The sequence below is a fragment of the Cebidichthys violaceus genome, unplaced genomic scaffold (assembly GCF_023349555.1).
Source record: "Cebidichthys violaceus isolate CVI_PGR_0920_01 unplaced genomic scaffold, fCebVio1.0.p SCAF_9, whole genome shotgun sequence".
In the NCBI taxonomy this organism is placed as follows: Eukaryota; Metazoa; Chordata; class Actinopteri; order Perciformes; family Stichaeidae; genus Cebidichthys; species Cebidichthys violaceus.
This window is the reverse complement of record NW_027176975.1, coordinates 8811691-8826443: the sequence shown is the minus strand read 5'-3', so window position 1 is coordinate 8826443 and position 14753 is coordinate 8811691. Positions and strand designations below refer to the sequence as shown.

Sequence of the window (14753 nt, the reverse complement as noted above, 5' to 3'; positions counted from 1 at the left end):
AAAATCTACGTCCAAGTCTTTAGTTTGTAAGTTTGATATCTCTCCAACATGTATCTGTAGCTTAAAAACCCTTTCCATCTTTTAATTCACATGTTAGTTCCTAGTGCATGATATGAAAGTTATGGCAGTCTTGTGATACTGAGTGGGACATAATAATATTCAGTAACTTGTGGTGGAGGCTTCCACAACAATGAAATAAAAGGAAGACTGTTTCATACTTGACCTCTACATAAATATAATAAGAAAAACTAGAATTACTGCATAAACATACTGCGGGAATGCCTCCGCCAACCAGTCAAGTTGCAGTTTACATCCATGTCTGTCCAAACTGTCATTACTTCATAATTTTATTATACTATACATTTGTGAAAAATTGTCATTATTTGCATTTCAATTATTGACTGGCCAAAAACATGTTTGTTGAGGTCACAGTGACCTTTGACCATAAACATCTTATGAGTTCATCCTTTAGTCCAGATGGACGTATGTGCCGAATTTGAAGAAATTCCCTGAAGGTGTTCCTGAAATATTGCATTTGCGTGGATGGTGAGGTCACATTGACCTTAACCTTTGAGCACCAAAATCTGATTTTACATTACATTACAGTCATTTAGCGGACACTTTTATCCAAAGCGACTTACAATAAGTTTATTCAACATTGGTAATCAAAAGAACTACTAGTCACCAGAAGTCATAAGTACATTTCCTTTTCCAAACAAGCATCTAAGAGCATGAAGCAGAGCATAACTCAGGGCCAAAGTACAGGGCAGAAACAAGAAAAACAGTTAGTGCTAGAAGTAATACAAATACAATAAGTGCAACAAGCTAGTATGAATACAATAAGTGCTAAGTGGAAGGCTCAGGGTAGCACTTCCTGTAGAGGTGGGTTTTCAGCCTGCGCCGAAAGATGGGCAGTCCATCCTTGAGTTCAAGTGGACGTTTGTGCCACATTTGAAGGAATTAACTCAAGGCGTCCCTTATACATCTGGTAGATGACAAAATAAAGTTGTAGAACAATAAAGCAAAAATATCAGGAAAAAATGTGGCTGCTATAGTTTAAGCTCCACGGACACGATGAGAAGTAGAGCAGCCACCATCCAATCCAGGAGTATCACTAAAGATGTAAAAAGTCAGAATGAGCATATTTAAATCTACATTTACACATTCTATGGGTGATATAAGCTGCCTATTTAATGTGCACTAACCTGTCACTGGTTTCTCCAGGGCTTTCCATCTCTCTTAGCGGTATAATCACACCAGAGTCCCTGAGACAAATTCATATAAAACATGACGACATGTTGGTAATATGATATCACAACAGATAAACATATGAATAAAGGAAGATTGTAATTGACAATAATACATTTCAACTACCTTGCTGGCTGTTGATTTATCTCTCTGCTTTGTGTAAACCGCGAGCGTATATACCCAAAGATACCTATGAGCATTATTAGTAGCGCTGAACCACCTGTGGAATCAAGAGATGGATATTTAAGATAATTGCAAAATAATAATTGTATGTATCAATAAATGCAACACACCATACAATTTTCTCACCTTATGTTAGCATTTGAAAGGCAAACATTTCAACCCTGAGCGAAAGCAAGAAGCCCGAGGATGGGAGAGCAAAAGCAAGTTGGATTAATAGCAAAAAGGGTTATTTTCTTGAATTCAACAAATAACTTGAACGGTGAGAGAAAGATTTACAGTTTATTGTTCAAAAGCAAAAGAACATGATCTAAGCAGCATCATAAGTGAAGCTCAGAACTTACAAACTCCACCAACAATGTATCTACGTGTTGCATGGTCCTCTGTAGTGACTTGTGATGAAGTGTTAGCTAGTGGAAAGAGGAAAAACTCCAGTCACTTTCAAAACAGTGAGCAACATGATGTAAAGTGTATCTGCAGGAAAAACTTACCACTGATAAAAGCACAGATGTTGCTGTGGTCTAGTTGAGAAAACAAGAGAAGTGTTACTATGTGTTATTAGACAGAATGGCATCAGTTATTGGACATCAGAAAATATATTTTACATTTATACAAAGTGACTATTTATTTTGGTTTAATTGAGAAAATGTGCTCAGTGTGAAATTCAAAATGATCGTCAATATGAACACTTCCATGAATCATCCTACGATACATATTGAATAGAAACATTTTAACTCCCAGTTGGCTTAGTCCCACTGGGTCTAAGCCTTAGACACACTAATCTCATACATGACAGTGAAAAACAATAGGGGTTTACACAATATCTCCATCTCAATCAGAGTACACAGGCATAGAATATTTAGGTTTATCAAAATTAGCATCAGGGTTTTAACAGGTTTGTGAAACCAATATTTGAGGCTTACACATACAAACAGGGATACTAATGTGCATGTAAACACACTCAATCTGTGAAAACAGTTTCAAATTGAAAGAACATCATAATGTATATTACGGGCTTTAGAAAGTAAAAGTAAGCACCTGTACATTTTTTGGTCTCAATATAACTGGATTTCCCTTCAAATTCACAGTCACCATCTGTATCGATGGAAACGAATGCCCGACCGTCATGCTGGCAGGCAGTGTTGGGGGGTGGAGGGCCTGTACAATTTGCGATGAAACTGTGAACCAAGAGCTGCACTTCGTTGCAAAATATGCTAGTCACATCATCTGCACATCCTGGAATACTGCAGAAAAACAGCTGTGCAGATCTGTTTCCACCTGTAAAATAGGGTATACCTATGAAATATCTCACATCAACTTGTTGTTTTAATCATGAGTGGTGGAAACAAACAAAGACGTACCTTGACTTGCTGTGTCTGGAAAGCACTGGGCGAGTCCAGCAGCAAACAGAGGCAGAAAGAGGACGGTCACGTCTGTCAAGATAAAAATACAAACTAAACTGAAGGCTCTTTAATGGTTGACTCTTGAAATAGTGTGGATTTGGTAAATTGTCAGAAACTTACCATTCATGTTTAGAGATCAGTGCTGTTTCTGGATCACAATTCCTGTTGGAGAAAAGGTTTCCTATCAGAAACATAACCTTACAGTATTCCTAATTATTCTATTCCCTGACACCCTCTTGTCCTTACTACTCTGTCAGAATCTTCAGTCCGTTTGACCTTCCTAAAATATCTACAGCACACTACTTCCTCCTTAGCAGTTTACCTCAGAAGTTCTCTCTTCAATATTTTTCTTCCATGTCGCCCCGCCAAAAGGTTTATTTTCATTATCGTTGATACTTTCTCATAAAACTTGTATCTTAAATGTTGCCCAACACATACTAAATAGTCTACTTACTTCCTGCACCCCACCACACCAGTGACAAACTTGCCCTTGAACAAAGAACAACTGTTTCCCCTAAAGCTAATTGATGACGTTTGTCTTCGAGACATTTAAATATAGGCTAACAGTGGACCTCTCCTGGGAAAAAGTTGGACAACTGCATTCCTATCAATTAAAGAAGATGTATTTACTGTTACTGTAGTGAATATGTCTATTTATTTCAATTACTGGAGAAAATCATATGTTTGTACTACTTGTAGAAACACAGTTTGTTAAAATGTCCGTGATCTAATACAACAGTTTCTATTCCTAAATAAATGAGTTGGACAACAACCTATGTGAGCATAAAACAATACATTGCAACTGCACGACAAACTGCAGCCGTCAAAATATCCCGAAAACAACTGTAGCACATCGGTCTATGACAAGGACTCTGAACCAAATGTATGAGAAGTTAAATATGCCTCTCCTCACCGGAGCACCTCAACGTTAACTTTAACTCTCTATCAGTAGTGTCTGCCTCCCTGATGCATACATTTTGATATAACGACAAAGCAGTCTGATAGACGTATATTCATAAACGTACCTGAACAGATCCACGCTCAAATGTCTGATGAAAAGGACAGAGCTGTCCCGTTAACGTTTACTGCAAAATAACGTGCGGGTTGACTTGACAGTGCTTTTCGAAGAGGAGACCGGCTTGACCGCTAGTAACCCGAGGGGGCGTACTTAATCTTTTTCCGGTATTGCCAGCAGACGATACGCTTTTTATGTTTAACGCTGGCGATAGATTTAGGGACCATCAGTAAATTAGCTTGCCTGATTCAGATATCAGACAGAATTGTCAAGAAAAGAGGGACAGTGATACACCAACAAAGACGCCAAGGAAAAAGAAACGGTGCCAGATCTTAACCTGGCGTCTCGTTGCAGATTACTCAGGTGGAGGTCTGGACCCAGACAATACATTAGCTTAAACTCTAAATGAAACAATGTTCTTCAATGACAGAATGTTAAGTTGTACTATAAGTGAAGGGAAAGCGTATGACCTGTTTGGCAATTATAATTTATAGCATTAATTTGGAATAACAGGGTTATAACTTCATTTACTGCTGTTGTTTTTACATCTGTTAGAGCTGTTACTGTATAATAATACTGACCCCTCCACTGATATGATGATATATATAAACTACCACCAAAATTCAGATTGAACAGATAAGATAAGCCATAAAATAAGCCATTAAGGAGAATAAGATTAAAAAAGCTTTTACTCCCCCATCTAAAATTTTAATTAGGCCTACAATCAGTTATAATTTCATTCAAGTGTAATCATTATTTGCTCATATCTAAATCCGCAAGCACACATGGCAAACACAATCAATTCTCCACTAAGCAGTTCTATGTTAATACCCAAACCGCATGCTGTAGGATATATAGATATACTATAGATATGAATGAACACTGTCATTTTTAATGCAACACCTGAGATCCCAGCATGCATTTAGCTAAGATAATGCAACCCAATACTGAGCTTCATATCTCATAAGATTTGAAACGGTTTGCCAGAGTTGTCTTTTTAACACCATCAAGAAATTGAGGTCTAAACTGAGTTTAACAAAAATGGAAATGGTAGCCTATGACTGGTATAAATGGTGTCTTGGCTACCAAGGTATGGAATTATAGAAACACTGTGGAGTTAAGATGCAGGTAGGTTACGTGTGCTCCAACAGGAAATCGTGTCGATGTTCCCTTCAGTTATAGAGAGAGAAAGATGCTTTTCTTCAGAAAATGTATCCAAAATTACACCTGAGATCCCAACATCGACTTTTCAGTTACATATCTCTCCACTCAAAGTTTATGTATGTGTATATGAAATGTTTTTCCAGAGAGTAGTCTTTTTTATCACAATCTGTATGTCTGCTATTTACTGCCCATTGGTCTACAAAATTGGGTGCAACTGTGTTTAAAAACTGTGTAACCCTATTAGGCTACAGTAAGATGTTTCTATTGTTATTAGATGTAATTAATGTATTTCTTTACTTAGGATAAGGGTTCATTTTTGTTTGTGTGTGTATGTTTTGTTATAGCTTTTACAAAATGCTACAATGGCCTTTTGTTTTGTCATTTCTACCAACTGCAGAGTGAGTCACAACCTGAACAGCTACAGATCCAAGCTCATATGTCTGGAAAGAAAGACCGACCTGTCACAACACTCCCCAGGGCGTAAAGGGAGGTGACTGATTTGATCTGTTATGCATAATTGTTTTTCAAATAGCTTCCATGTTAAGAGTCACAGTGACTCCAAATCAACACACCTCATCATATTGGATTTAAATTCTTCTTATTTTATTTCCAGAGCAGTTGTACATTTAGGTATTTGCATCACTGGGTCACATTGCATTGAAGCTATTGAGAGAAGACATGAATTTTCTATGAATATATTTATATAAAATAGAACAAGCACTAAAATCTAGAAGAATAAAACCTAACTTAATATCAGAGAAGCGGCCAAATGTACCCAACTAATCAACCAAAAGACGGATGCATGTATGTGCTTTAACATTTAGATTTCATTTAAAGGGTATTTTGTCATCTAACCACACAAATGCCAAACACACAGCAACTGGTCAGTCTTTAAACATTCATTCACAGTGACAGCTCAGCACAAAATCGAAAACATTTAGAAAAAAAGTCTTGTATTTAAAGGAAATAAAGAAGATTGTCCATGGTTGTTGTTTGTCTTGTTGCCAGCATTTTAAGGAGGGCTGGTGAATGGTTTGATGAGACTAAGATCCATAGCTTTGACCAGGCATTCGCGTGCAGCATCGATGGCATCCTGCCTCTTGGGATTGTCCTCCGCCTTGCCAATCACTGAGAGGATTTCCAGCAGCTCACTCTCCATCAACTTCTTGGCCAGCTCACTGTTGTCTGAGTTGAGCATGTTGTAGACAATCACAAGGCCACGGTGTTGTATAGAAGGGTTGGTATGGATACACAACCTCTGCAGGATCTCAAGCCATTGGGTGGTCTGTTGGGAGAGATCAGTCAGTAAAATGTGTGAATGATGAATCAAAAACGTCAGAAGCTGCTTTTCAAACTTATTTTGGAACATTTGTAATTCCAAACAGTGGCATCCATGAGTAAGTTAGTGTGTTTACAACTGTGATTGAGTTGAACTAGTGTAGGAGCCATTGTTTTTGGAGGTTGACCAACAGGGACTCAAAGTCAGGACATTGCAACCTTTGATGATTCCATTTTGACTATTCCTTTTTCTTAATGTGTCTCTTACAAGTCCCCTCTCACAACGTTATGGACGTTTAATACCAAATCATTGCAGAACAGTTCACTCACAGCTGTAACGGTAATGTAAAGCAATTTGAAAACCAAACTTAACCTACAATAACATAGGCCTGAGTTCAAACATGCTACACATATTAGGCTGCTTTGTGAGGCCCCAAAAAAGTGCATAAAATTCTCCCAAATGTTATAGAAGTTAATTTTGTTAAATTATTAAAGAGTACGAACATAAGGCTTTTGCAATCTTATACAAAGAGAGTGTGAGTTGACCAATGTGTTGACCAGGTTATTTGCTGCTGGGGATTCAGGATCAGTTCCTGAGGGAAAGCTAATCAAGAGATTTCTGGGCATTTTTCATTGTGGCACAGACATGCTTTCAAAACAGACTCTGATGTGACACTATAATTTATATTCTACAGTAAAAGCACTACTGAGCGCTGTTGTACATACCACCAGGGTCAGTTTGTGGCAGAGCTTCTTCTGAGCAGCAGTCAGCATGGCAAGAGCTCCAGCTGCAGCTACCTGAAGGTCGTCATCGTCCTCGCCACACAGCAGTACTATCAGCTTCAGCTTATCGTTGCCATCTTCCAGATAACGATCTTGGACCTAATACACATAGAGTTGACATTTTCAACACACTCACACCTGTTGGACACATGCTTCTCACGTTAACTATGCATCATCAGGTGAGGTTTCTAGCTGTTGGTCTGTTCTCACCTCTTTACATGTAACAAGGTTGCACATGCATTCAGTGGCAGCCTGTCGGATCTGGTCATTCTCTTCAAACATGTAGTTCTCAATCTCTGGCAGAGCTTTCTCTTTCACAATCTTTACTCTACAAAACAGATGAAGGTGAGAACTCATAATAATGGCAAAATCTGTAAGTTGGAGTGCAAGTCACTTGTAGGAAGTCACAGTGACCATAATATTAAATGGTGAAAAATGTTACCTTAGTTTGTCACTGTAACCAGCCAAGTTAGTGAGGCCTCTCAGAGCTTCATAGTTCTGAATTCCGTCTTTGTCTGTTTGAAGGAGGCTAACTAAAGGTCGCACCACCTCGTACACCTGTCAAACAAAAAAGACAGACAATTAAAAAATGTTAAAGTAATTTGTTGAACTAGTATGAGGTAAACACCACATCAGCATATACATACTTAATTCAGAAACATACTGATTCCGAAAGTGAGTAACTGTGAGTAACTGTATGTAACAGTCATCAGTAATGATACAGTAATAATGGAAACAGACAATCAGAAACACAACAGATTAAATTGTCCATCATCCCCCAGCATATAGAGAGACAAAGAAACATAGGCAAAGGGAGGCAATGTCAAAAGCAAAAGAAATGTGTAGTCAAGGGAAGATGAGGTAGAATGTGATACCTCAGTAAGTGTCCATTCCCCTTCCCTTACCATCATGTCAAAGGGAACTGGCATAGAAATAAACAAATCCACTACAGTTGTATGTCTTACCCTTTCACCAGGGAAGGCGATTTCTGGATTGGAAATAGATGCAATCTTGGCAAGGGCGTGGCTGGCCTTCGTCTTCCCAGCCTCTGTCCCCTCCAGTGCAAGTGGTATTAAAGCCTGTGGGCAGAGCCAGAAGTGAACAATAGTGAGGATATTTTGCAACAACCAGCATATCCAGTTAGAGTTAATGTTGGGAAAAAGTAACTTGTTATGAAACAGTCTCAATTTAATGCCTTGTAAATGACCTACATACATTAAGTAGACAAGACCATCAGTGAGAAGATTGGCTATTTCTTTATAGCTATTCTAAATGCTTGACATATTGCTGAGTCTGCTGGAGGGAAGGGAGGCACAAGAGAACCAGGACTGAGCGGGCAGACTGTCAGACCTCAATACAGTAAAATGAGAGGTTTTCTTAAGGATCTCTGGTGCTTGGAAACTCCACCTATTTCGTGCACAGGGACCGACAAAATGAACACAAAATCAAAGTTCTTTCTAGTAGCCCTAATGTCTAATCAGTTAGCCGGGGATTCGGTTGGGGAACACTTGATTAAAACTATTTTAATTTAATTGTGACTTTGTGGAGGGTCATAGATCCACGTGTACATTGCTTTCCAAACCTTTCACTCACCTTTCCCCCACCTTGGGCTACAATAGTACCACGATCTTTGGCATCCATTGACAATGCCAAGAAAACTCTAAAGATAAAAAAAATAGAAAATAGGTTTAACATTCATATATTTCTAAGCAATGTTGCAATTTAAGAAGAAATAAACAAGAAACTGGATGTATACATTTGTGCTGTAGCTTGCATTCCCTAATCTTTGTCATGGAACATTTAAAAATAAATTAAAGTCATTCTGTGAGTTGTGACTGCAGGCAAAAGCCATTTGTTGGCATCCGCTTAGCTGTAGACAAGCTGTAATGATATGATTCATAATATGTTGTGATGAGTATGTGTTTTATAGATTCCACTCAGTTACACGACAAGTTTGATGGCGCATCAAAATGTTTCCCCTCCCACCTCGACAGCATCTCTTTGGTCTGGTTGGTCAGGATGGAGCTATCTGCTTTCACCATGACAGCAAGAGCTGAAATGATTCCAGCCTTCAGCAGCCTTTTCACTCTCTTCTCAATAAAGTCCTTCTTGTCCTGAGAAAATAAAGTATACAAAGTGGGTATATGTATGCATATGAGTAACATAAACCTGCTCTACCTATGTCAATTTATAGATTGTGATCTCCTGTCTGGTTTAGATTCCTCTACTTCATCTTTTACCTTGGGGTGTTGCTCGGGCACATGTTGCTTTGAAAATTTGGCTAGTTGAACCAGCTCAGGCAGGATTTCCTTCTTCTCATAGCAGTTGATGCAGTTAACCAAGGTGCAAGCTACTGCATATATGATTGTCTTATCTTTAGACTAAAACACAGAGAAAGAAGTAAAGAGATTATTTCTAATATATTATCAGATATACTCTATGTTTCTTCCTGTCTGTTTCTTTCATACCTTGGCCAGTTCAAACATGGCTTTCAGGGCAGTTTCATCCTCAACAAAGTCATCTTTCACGTCAGCATCATTAGTCAGATAAGCTAGACCCTCAATAGCCCACTTCCTTGTTTTTGTATCGATCTTGGGATTACAGAGCCACCTAGAGGAGTAAAAATGGAAAGCAATGATTTGAAGTGGTATGATGAAATGTACAATGACATTCTGGTGCTGTACACATATTGTCAGGAATTATATCCATTTTTCATCAAAATTAGATAATAACTAACTAGTGTTTAGCATGTTTTTAAAACATACTGATGCAAGTATCGATTTTCTCACAGATTTTCTACTTCTACTACCATTTTTTTCTATCATCATGGATTATAACCTGCTTGATTCAGTCACTTTAACAGGCTATGAGTACTCACTTTCTGCACTGCTTGGCCAGCTTCTCTGTGGAGCCCTCAGCAAACTGCCTTAAACCATAATCATCACCTCCAGCTGAACCCAGTTTACAGAGACCCTGGAGATGACATGGACATAAGTATGCATACCAATACCCACACAAAATCTAGAAGTTATGTAGTCCAATTCATTGTCTAAAAATGTTCATACTTCCAACTGTGATGTTATCATAATGTTGTATTGTTATTCTTTATTGTGCGTGGGCTGTGGCCCAAAATCATAAAGTTCTATACTCTATTGTCTATTCCATTCTTTCCTTGCACACTCACCACCAACGAACGTATTTTAATCTTCTCATTATTGGTCTTCTTGTAGATGTCCTTTAGGAGTGAAACACCGTTGGTGATGATAAATGAGGCGCGGCTCATCTTAGAGGAGGAATGGATCAGCGCCTCTACAGCAACCATCTGGTCCACCTCACGTTCGGAGCCACACAGCGCTACCATCATCTCCATTATGCCTTGCCGTCCAACCAGGGTGTTACCAACATCAAAGGGACCCTGAAGCAGCCCTGAGATGGTGTTGATAGCATGAATGGTCTTGTCCATGTCGTTGGGGTCAATTTTGGATCTGTGAAAAAGGAAGGACAAGGAAGAAAAAAAGCTTAAAAGATAAGGCGTAAGTTATGTTGGCTTTGTCTGAATTTAGAAACTCTTAACTTCAATACTGGTAAATGGTGAATCTGTATTTTATGGATGTACTTGATATATTCATCAGAAATGTCCCTGAAGTTGTCTCTCTCTGGGTCACATGAGAGGTCTTCATAGATCTTGTTGAGTAGCACACTGGCAATCAGCTGTGTGTTGTCTGTCAAGGGAAGCTGGTCTGGCAGTTCGGGAACCTGACCACACACTTTGAGGATCTTCTTCAGACCTGGAGAACAAACACATACATATGCGTATATAGATGTGATCTGGCAAATACACTTTGTCAGGGAGTCTGGGAAGGAGAAATGGACTTTTGCTCAAACCAAATAAATGACCCGATGCAGCTGTCTGGCTCACCATGGTCAATAGTGAAGAGGCTCTTGGAGTTGTCTTTGTTTTTCTTGTCAGTGCGCGGTACATTCCTGCTCAGAAGGTTCAGTGCCTGGTCTCTGCCATGGCCAGACACCTTCTTACTTGCAACCATCTCCAACAGAGAGAGGAGAATGGTTTTCAGGTCTTTAGATGTATCTGCAGATAGACAGATGATAAAAAAGAAAGTATGTCTCAGTCAGTAGTACTCTGCAAGAATACTTAAAGCAGCATAGCCACAGACGCAGCTGTCTTTGATTATATGGGGTTTAGTTGAAGATAAAAAATTAAGCTTTGAATAAGTCTCTATGATAAAATCTACTTTTTGTTACAGATGCAGATAATTTTTATTCTGTCTCACCTAAAACCAAGGCCTCTTCTTTCCCATATTCCCTTTTATCTCCACCAGTGAGGGAGTCGTTGATGCACTGGAAGAGGTTGCAGGTTGCCAGTGCAATCTCCTCATTGTCAACAGCCATGATGCTGCACATCTTATCAACGCCCACCATGTGAATAATGGCCATGGCCTGTTTAGAGTTAGTGAAAAGAGTACATTTTGTGAAAAAAAAATGAATACAAATAATGTTAAACTTTTTTCTAATGGCATATGTAGAAGTTGTACTTTTGAAGCATGATTGTGTTTGGTAAGCTACACAGTTGTCTCGTTGTCTTCCCAACTCTTTGATTTTCACTTTCACTTTGCTATTGTTTTGACACATTTTCTGTGAGTATGCTCACCCGAGCTTTGTGTCCTGTGCACATCCCTGACAAAGTACGAACAGCAGCCAGGATCATCTCTGGTTTGCCTGTCTCTATCATGTTGAGCAGCAGAGGCACTCCGTTATTCTGGAATATTCTCTCTGCTCCGGCATCCTCTCTTGACAGCACAATCAGGTTGTTGGCAGCCTAGACATAAAATAATATGAGGAAGTTGAAACCTAAACTACGCACAAACATGCTACCAAACAATTAAAACAGAAAGGTCATTAAATGTTCACACAACAGAAAATACCCACTTTTTCCCTCTTGTCCTTTTCCATTTCGTCATCAAGGAGAATGTCAAACATGTTCTGTACCCTCGAATCTGTGGAGAATGTAGACTTAAGCTGTGGAGAATCAAAATGAAACATTGAGTCATTTCCGGATGCTGACATGTCCTAATGATACACATGAATTTTGTTTGTCCTTCAGCATAGGTCCATCTTTCAAATTTCCTTATCTTCAAAAAAACATTTATTTATAATGCCACAACCAAAGCAATCTAATCAGATTTTTAAGCCAAAAGATTATTGTTGAATACATGTAGCATTGCTGATTTAGTGTTGCTTAATGCATTTATGTAAAGTAATGAGTGTAGTCTGTAGATGAACTTCTGTGTGTGGGTTTAGAGTTCATTTTAATGCTGACCTTGGCCTGGATGTCTGCTCCCAGCCTGCGGAGTGTCTCCAGGAAGGTCTTATTCTTTGGTTCAAGGGTGGCACATCTCTGCACATCTTTGAAAGCCATATCCAGTTTTCCTAGTTTCTCAAGAGCTTGGCAACGTCGGTACAAGGCTTTAATATCTGCTGCATCAACATCAATTGCTATATAAGAGAGAGAAAGATTAAAATATAATGTTTTTGGTGTCATTGCTGATATTATTTGGTTTGATTCTGTATTTATTACTCTACCTTTGGATGCATCAGATGCTGCATTGGCAAAGTTTTCCTAAAGAAAATCAGAACATCCAAATAAAAGTATAAATTTGACAAAGAAATTGCAAATATGGTCTAATTGGTATAGGCTTGTTTTTGTGCTGTATGCTTTACAAAACTTACCTTTTTTAGGTAGCATGCAGATCTGTTCCTGTAAATGACAGCAAGCTCTTTTTTATCCTTGCAGGCCTTTATGGCTTTACTGTAGCACTCAATAGCTTTGTCAGTATCACCTGACTGGAAGTGTTTGTTTCCCTCATCTTTTAACTGGCTCGAGTCTCCCATCTGGTAGAAATAGAGTATATGAGTTACGAAATAAAATCTACAGATCCATTAACTATGGGTTTTCATGTACACTTAATGTTTCATTATAACTATGTCAGTGTCATCAGTCAATCAAATGTAAAGGCAGTATTTTAACTGTAATAAAGCCATCAAAGCTTCATACCGAAATTATTCATCAAGAGATCTCTGGATGTAAACACATACATTAAAATATTTCAAATGAGCAAGCTTAAAAACAAATCTGCAGAACAGTTGTTAGTTCAACGATACAAAGCATAAGTATAGAAATATAAAAGCAGTTCAAAGCTATATGTATGGCATGTACTTGTATTTGTAGGTTTATAAAGCCTACAGTACTGATCCTCACATTCATCCTAGAAATCATCAGCAAGCTAATATATTTAATTTAAAACTACTGTAGCATTAGAAATATTTATAATCTTACCATTGTTTGTAATCAGTGTCTTGCTGACCCAGGTCTCTCTTAGCAAATGGCCATGCACATGTTATCTCTAACTTTAAATGGCCTCCTTTCAGGCCTTATTTGGGCATGATATTGTACCCCAGTTGGAGCCTTACAACAAATGCCACTATCCCAAGGGACAGCTACCATCTCCTATCATCTAGGCACAGTCTATTCCCCTTCAAGTACCCCCTGCATACCTAAATGTATCTCAAATGAAAAAACAACTGTGAAAGTTGTACAGTACCTTTAGGATTGTGTGTTGTCTCTCTTGCTCTGTGTAGATGGTCCGGACCTCTAGTCCCTAATATTTCTCACAAACTTTTTCTGTCTCATGTAACCTGCCCCCACCAACACCTCGTTTATATTTATAGTGGATCTCAATGAGGTGGGCCGAACTGAGATGAACCATTCGTCACACATAGGGGTTCACTGCAAGCATACTAAAACCCCAATATGCAACTTTGTACCAGATGTCAATATAGACCATGATTTCTTGTACTTCAGAAAAAATATCCTGACAGTGTCTTTGAATTATTCAAGGCTTTATGAATAAAACTTTTTTCCATTCAAGGACGTCTGTCAAAGTTACTACCTCAAAGATGGTCTGCTCCTGATAAGATCTATTTAGGGCACAGACAGCTGAGAACTGACCAGCTCAAAGTGAGGGGGGTTTGAAAGACGTGTGTGTGTGTGTGTGTGTGTGTGTGTGTGTGTGTGTGTGTGTGTGTGTGTGTGTGTGGAGACAGGGGGTTGGGGTTGGACAGCTGCAGGACCAGGACCATAGAGGAGCCTAGTAGCTTCTAGAATAAGAAGGATCTCGAGCCCCATGAGTTTGGGTTAGGCATTTTCTTGTTGTTGTCTGTTGTTTGTGTGTGAAATAGTAAATAATACAAGAAAGTAAACTAAAATGTGGTGAACTGGTAATCGGCTCAGGGTGTTTGTCTGTCTTCTGCCCAGTGCATGCAGGGACATCCCACAGTGATGGAAATGGAATAAGCATGCAGACATAAATTTATACATACATTAGAACAATAATTGATTCGCATATAACCCAATGAAGAGTTATGGCAGGGTGTCATCTCAGTTGAGTATAGTTTTACTTTCTACACCAGTCATTATTGTCATTTGGCACTTTCTGAGGGTAACAATTGAATAGGTTTTGATTGGGCAAAGTCAGGTTAGGTCAGGCTACTCTACTGGTTAAGTGTCACCACCTATATTTTTATGTTTGACTGCCTGAAACAAATATGAGGAAAACAAAACTTTGGTTAGCTGAGGACATATTTTATAGTTGTTATCCTTGAAA

The 14753-nt window shown here is 38.7% G+C and overlaps 2 protein-coding genes across 2 annotated transcripts; both read right to left on the bottom strand.

Moving 5' to 3' along the window:
• Positions 1–412: 412 nt before the first annotated feature.
• LOC137867275 (uncharacterized) lies at positions 413–3953 on the bottom strand. Its single transcript, XM_068703788.1, has 9 exons — positions 3857–3953; positions 2952–2993; positions 2790–2861; positions 2467–2706; positions 1920–1949; positions 1773–1838; positions 1375–1468; positions 1206–1265; positions 413–1114 (listed from the first exon to the last, which is right to left on the bottom strand). The coding sequence occupies exons 2-9, from the start codon at positions 2956–2958 to the stop codon at positions 1057–1059; spliced, it is 627 nt and encodes a 208-aa protein (XP_068559889.1). The 5' UTR covers positions 2959–2993; positions 3857–3953; the 3' UTR covers positions 413–1056.
• A 1638-nt stretch (positions 3954–5591) lies between these two features.
• unc45b (unc-45 myosin chaperone B) lies at positions 5592–13772 on the bottom strand. The gene is made up of 20 exons (XM_068703986.1): positions 13692–13772; positions 12820–12981; positions 12673–12709; positions 12410–12585; positions 12019–12108; positions 11741–11908; positions 11364–11529; positions 10991–11161; positions 10688–10859; positions 10256–10556; positions 9950–10044; positions 9540–9681; positions 9312–9452; positions 9058–9185; positions 8665–8731; positions 8037–8150; positions 7514–7629; positions 7282–7399; positions 7015–7170; positions 5592–6295 (listed from the first exon to the last, which is right to left on the bottom strand). The coding sequence occupies exons 2-20, from the start codon at positions 12979–12981 to the stop codon at positions 6023–6025; spliced, it is 2793 nt and encodes a 930-aa protein (XP_068560087.1). The 5' UTR covers positions 13692–13772; the 3' UTR covers positions 5592–6022.
• Between the last annotated feature and the right edge of the window lie 981 nt (positions 13773–14753).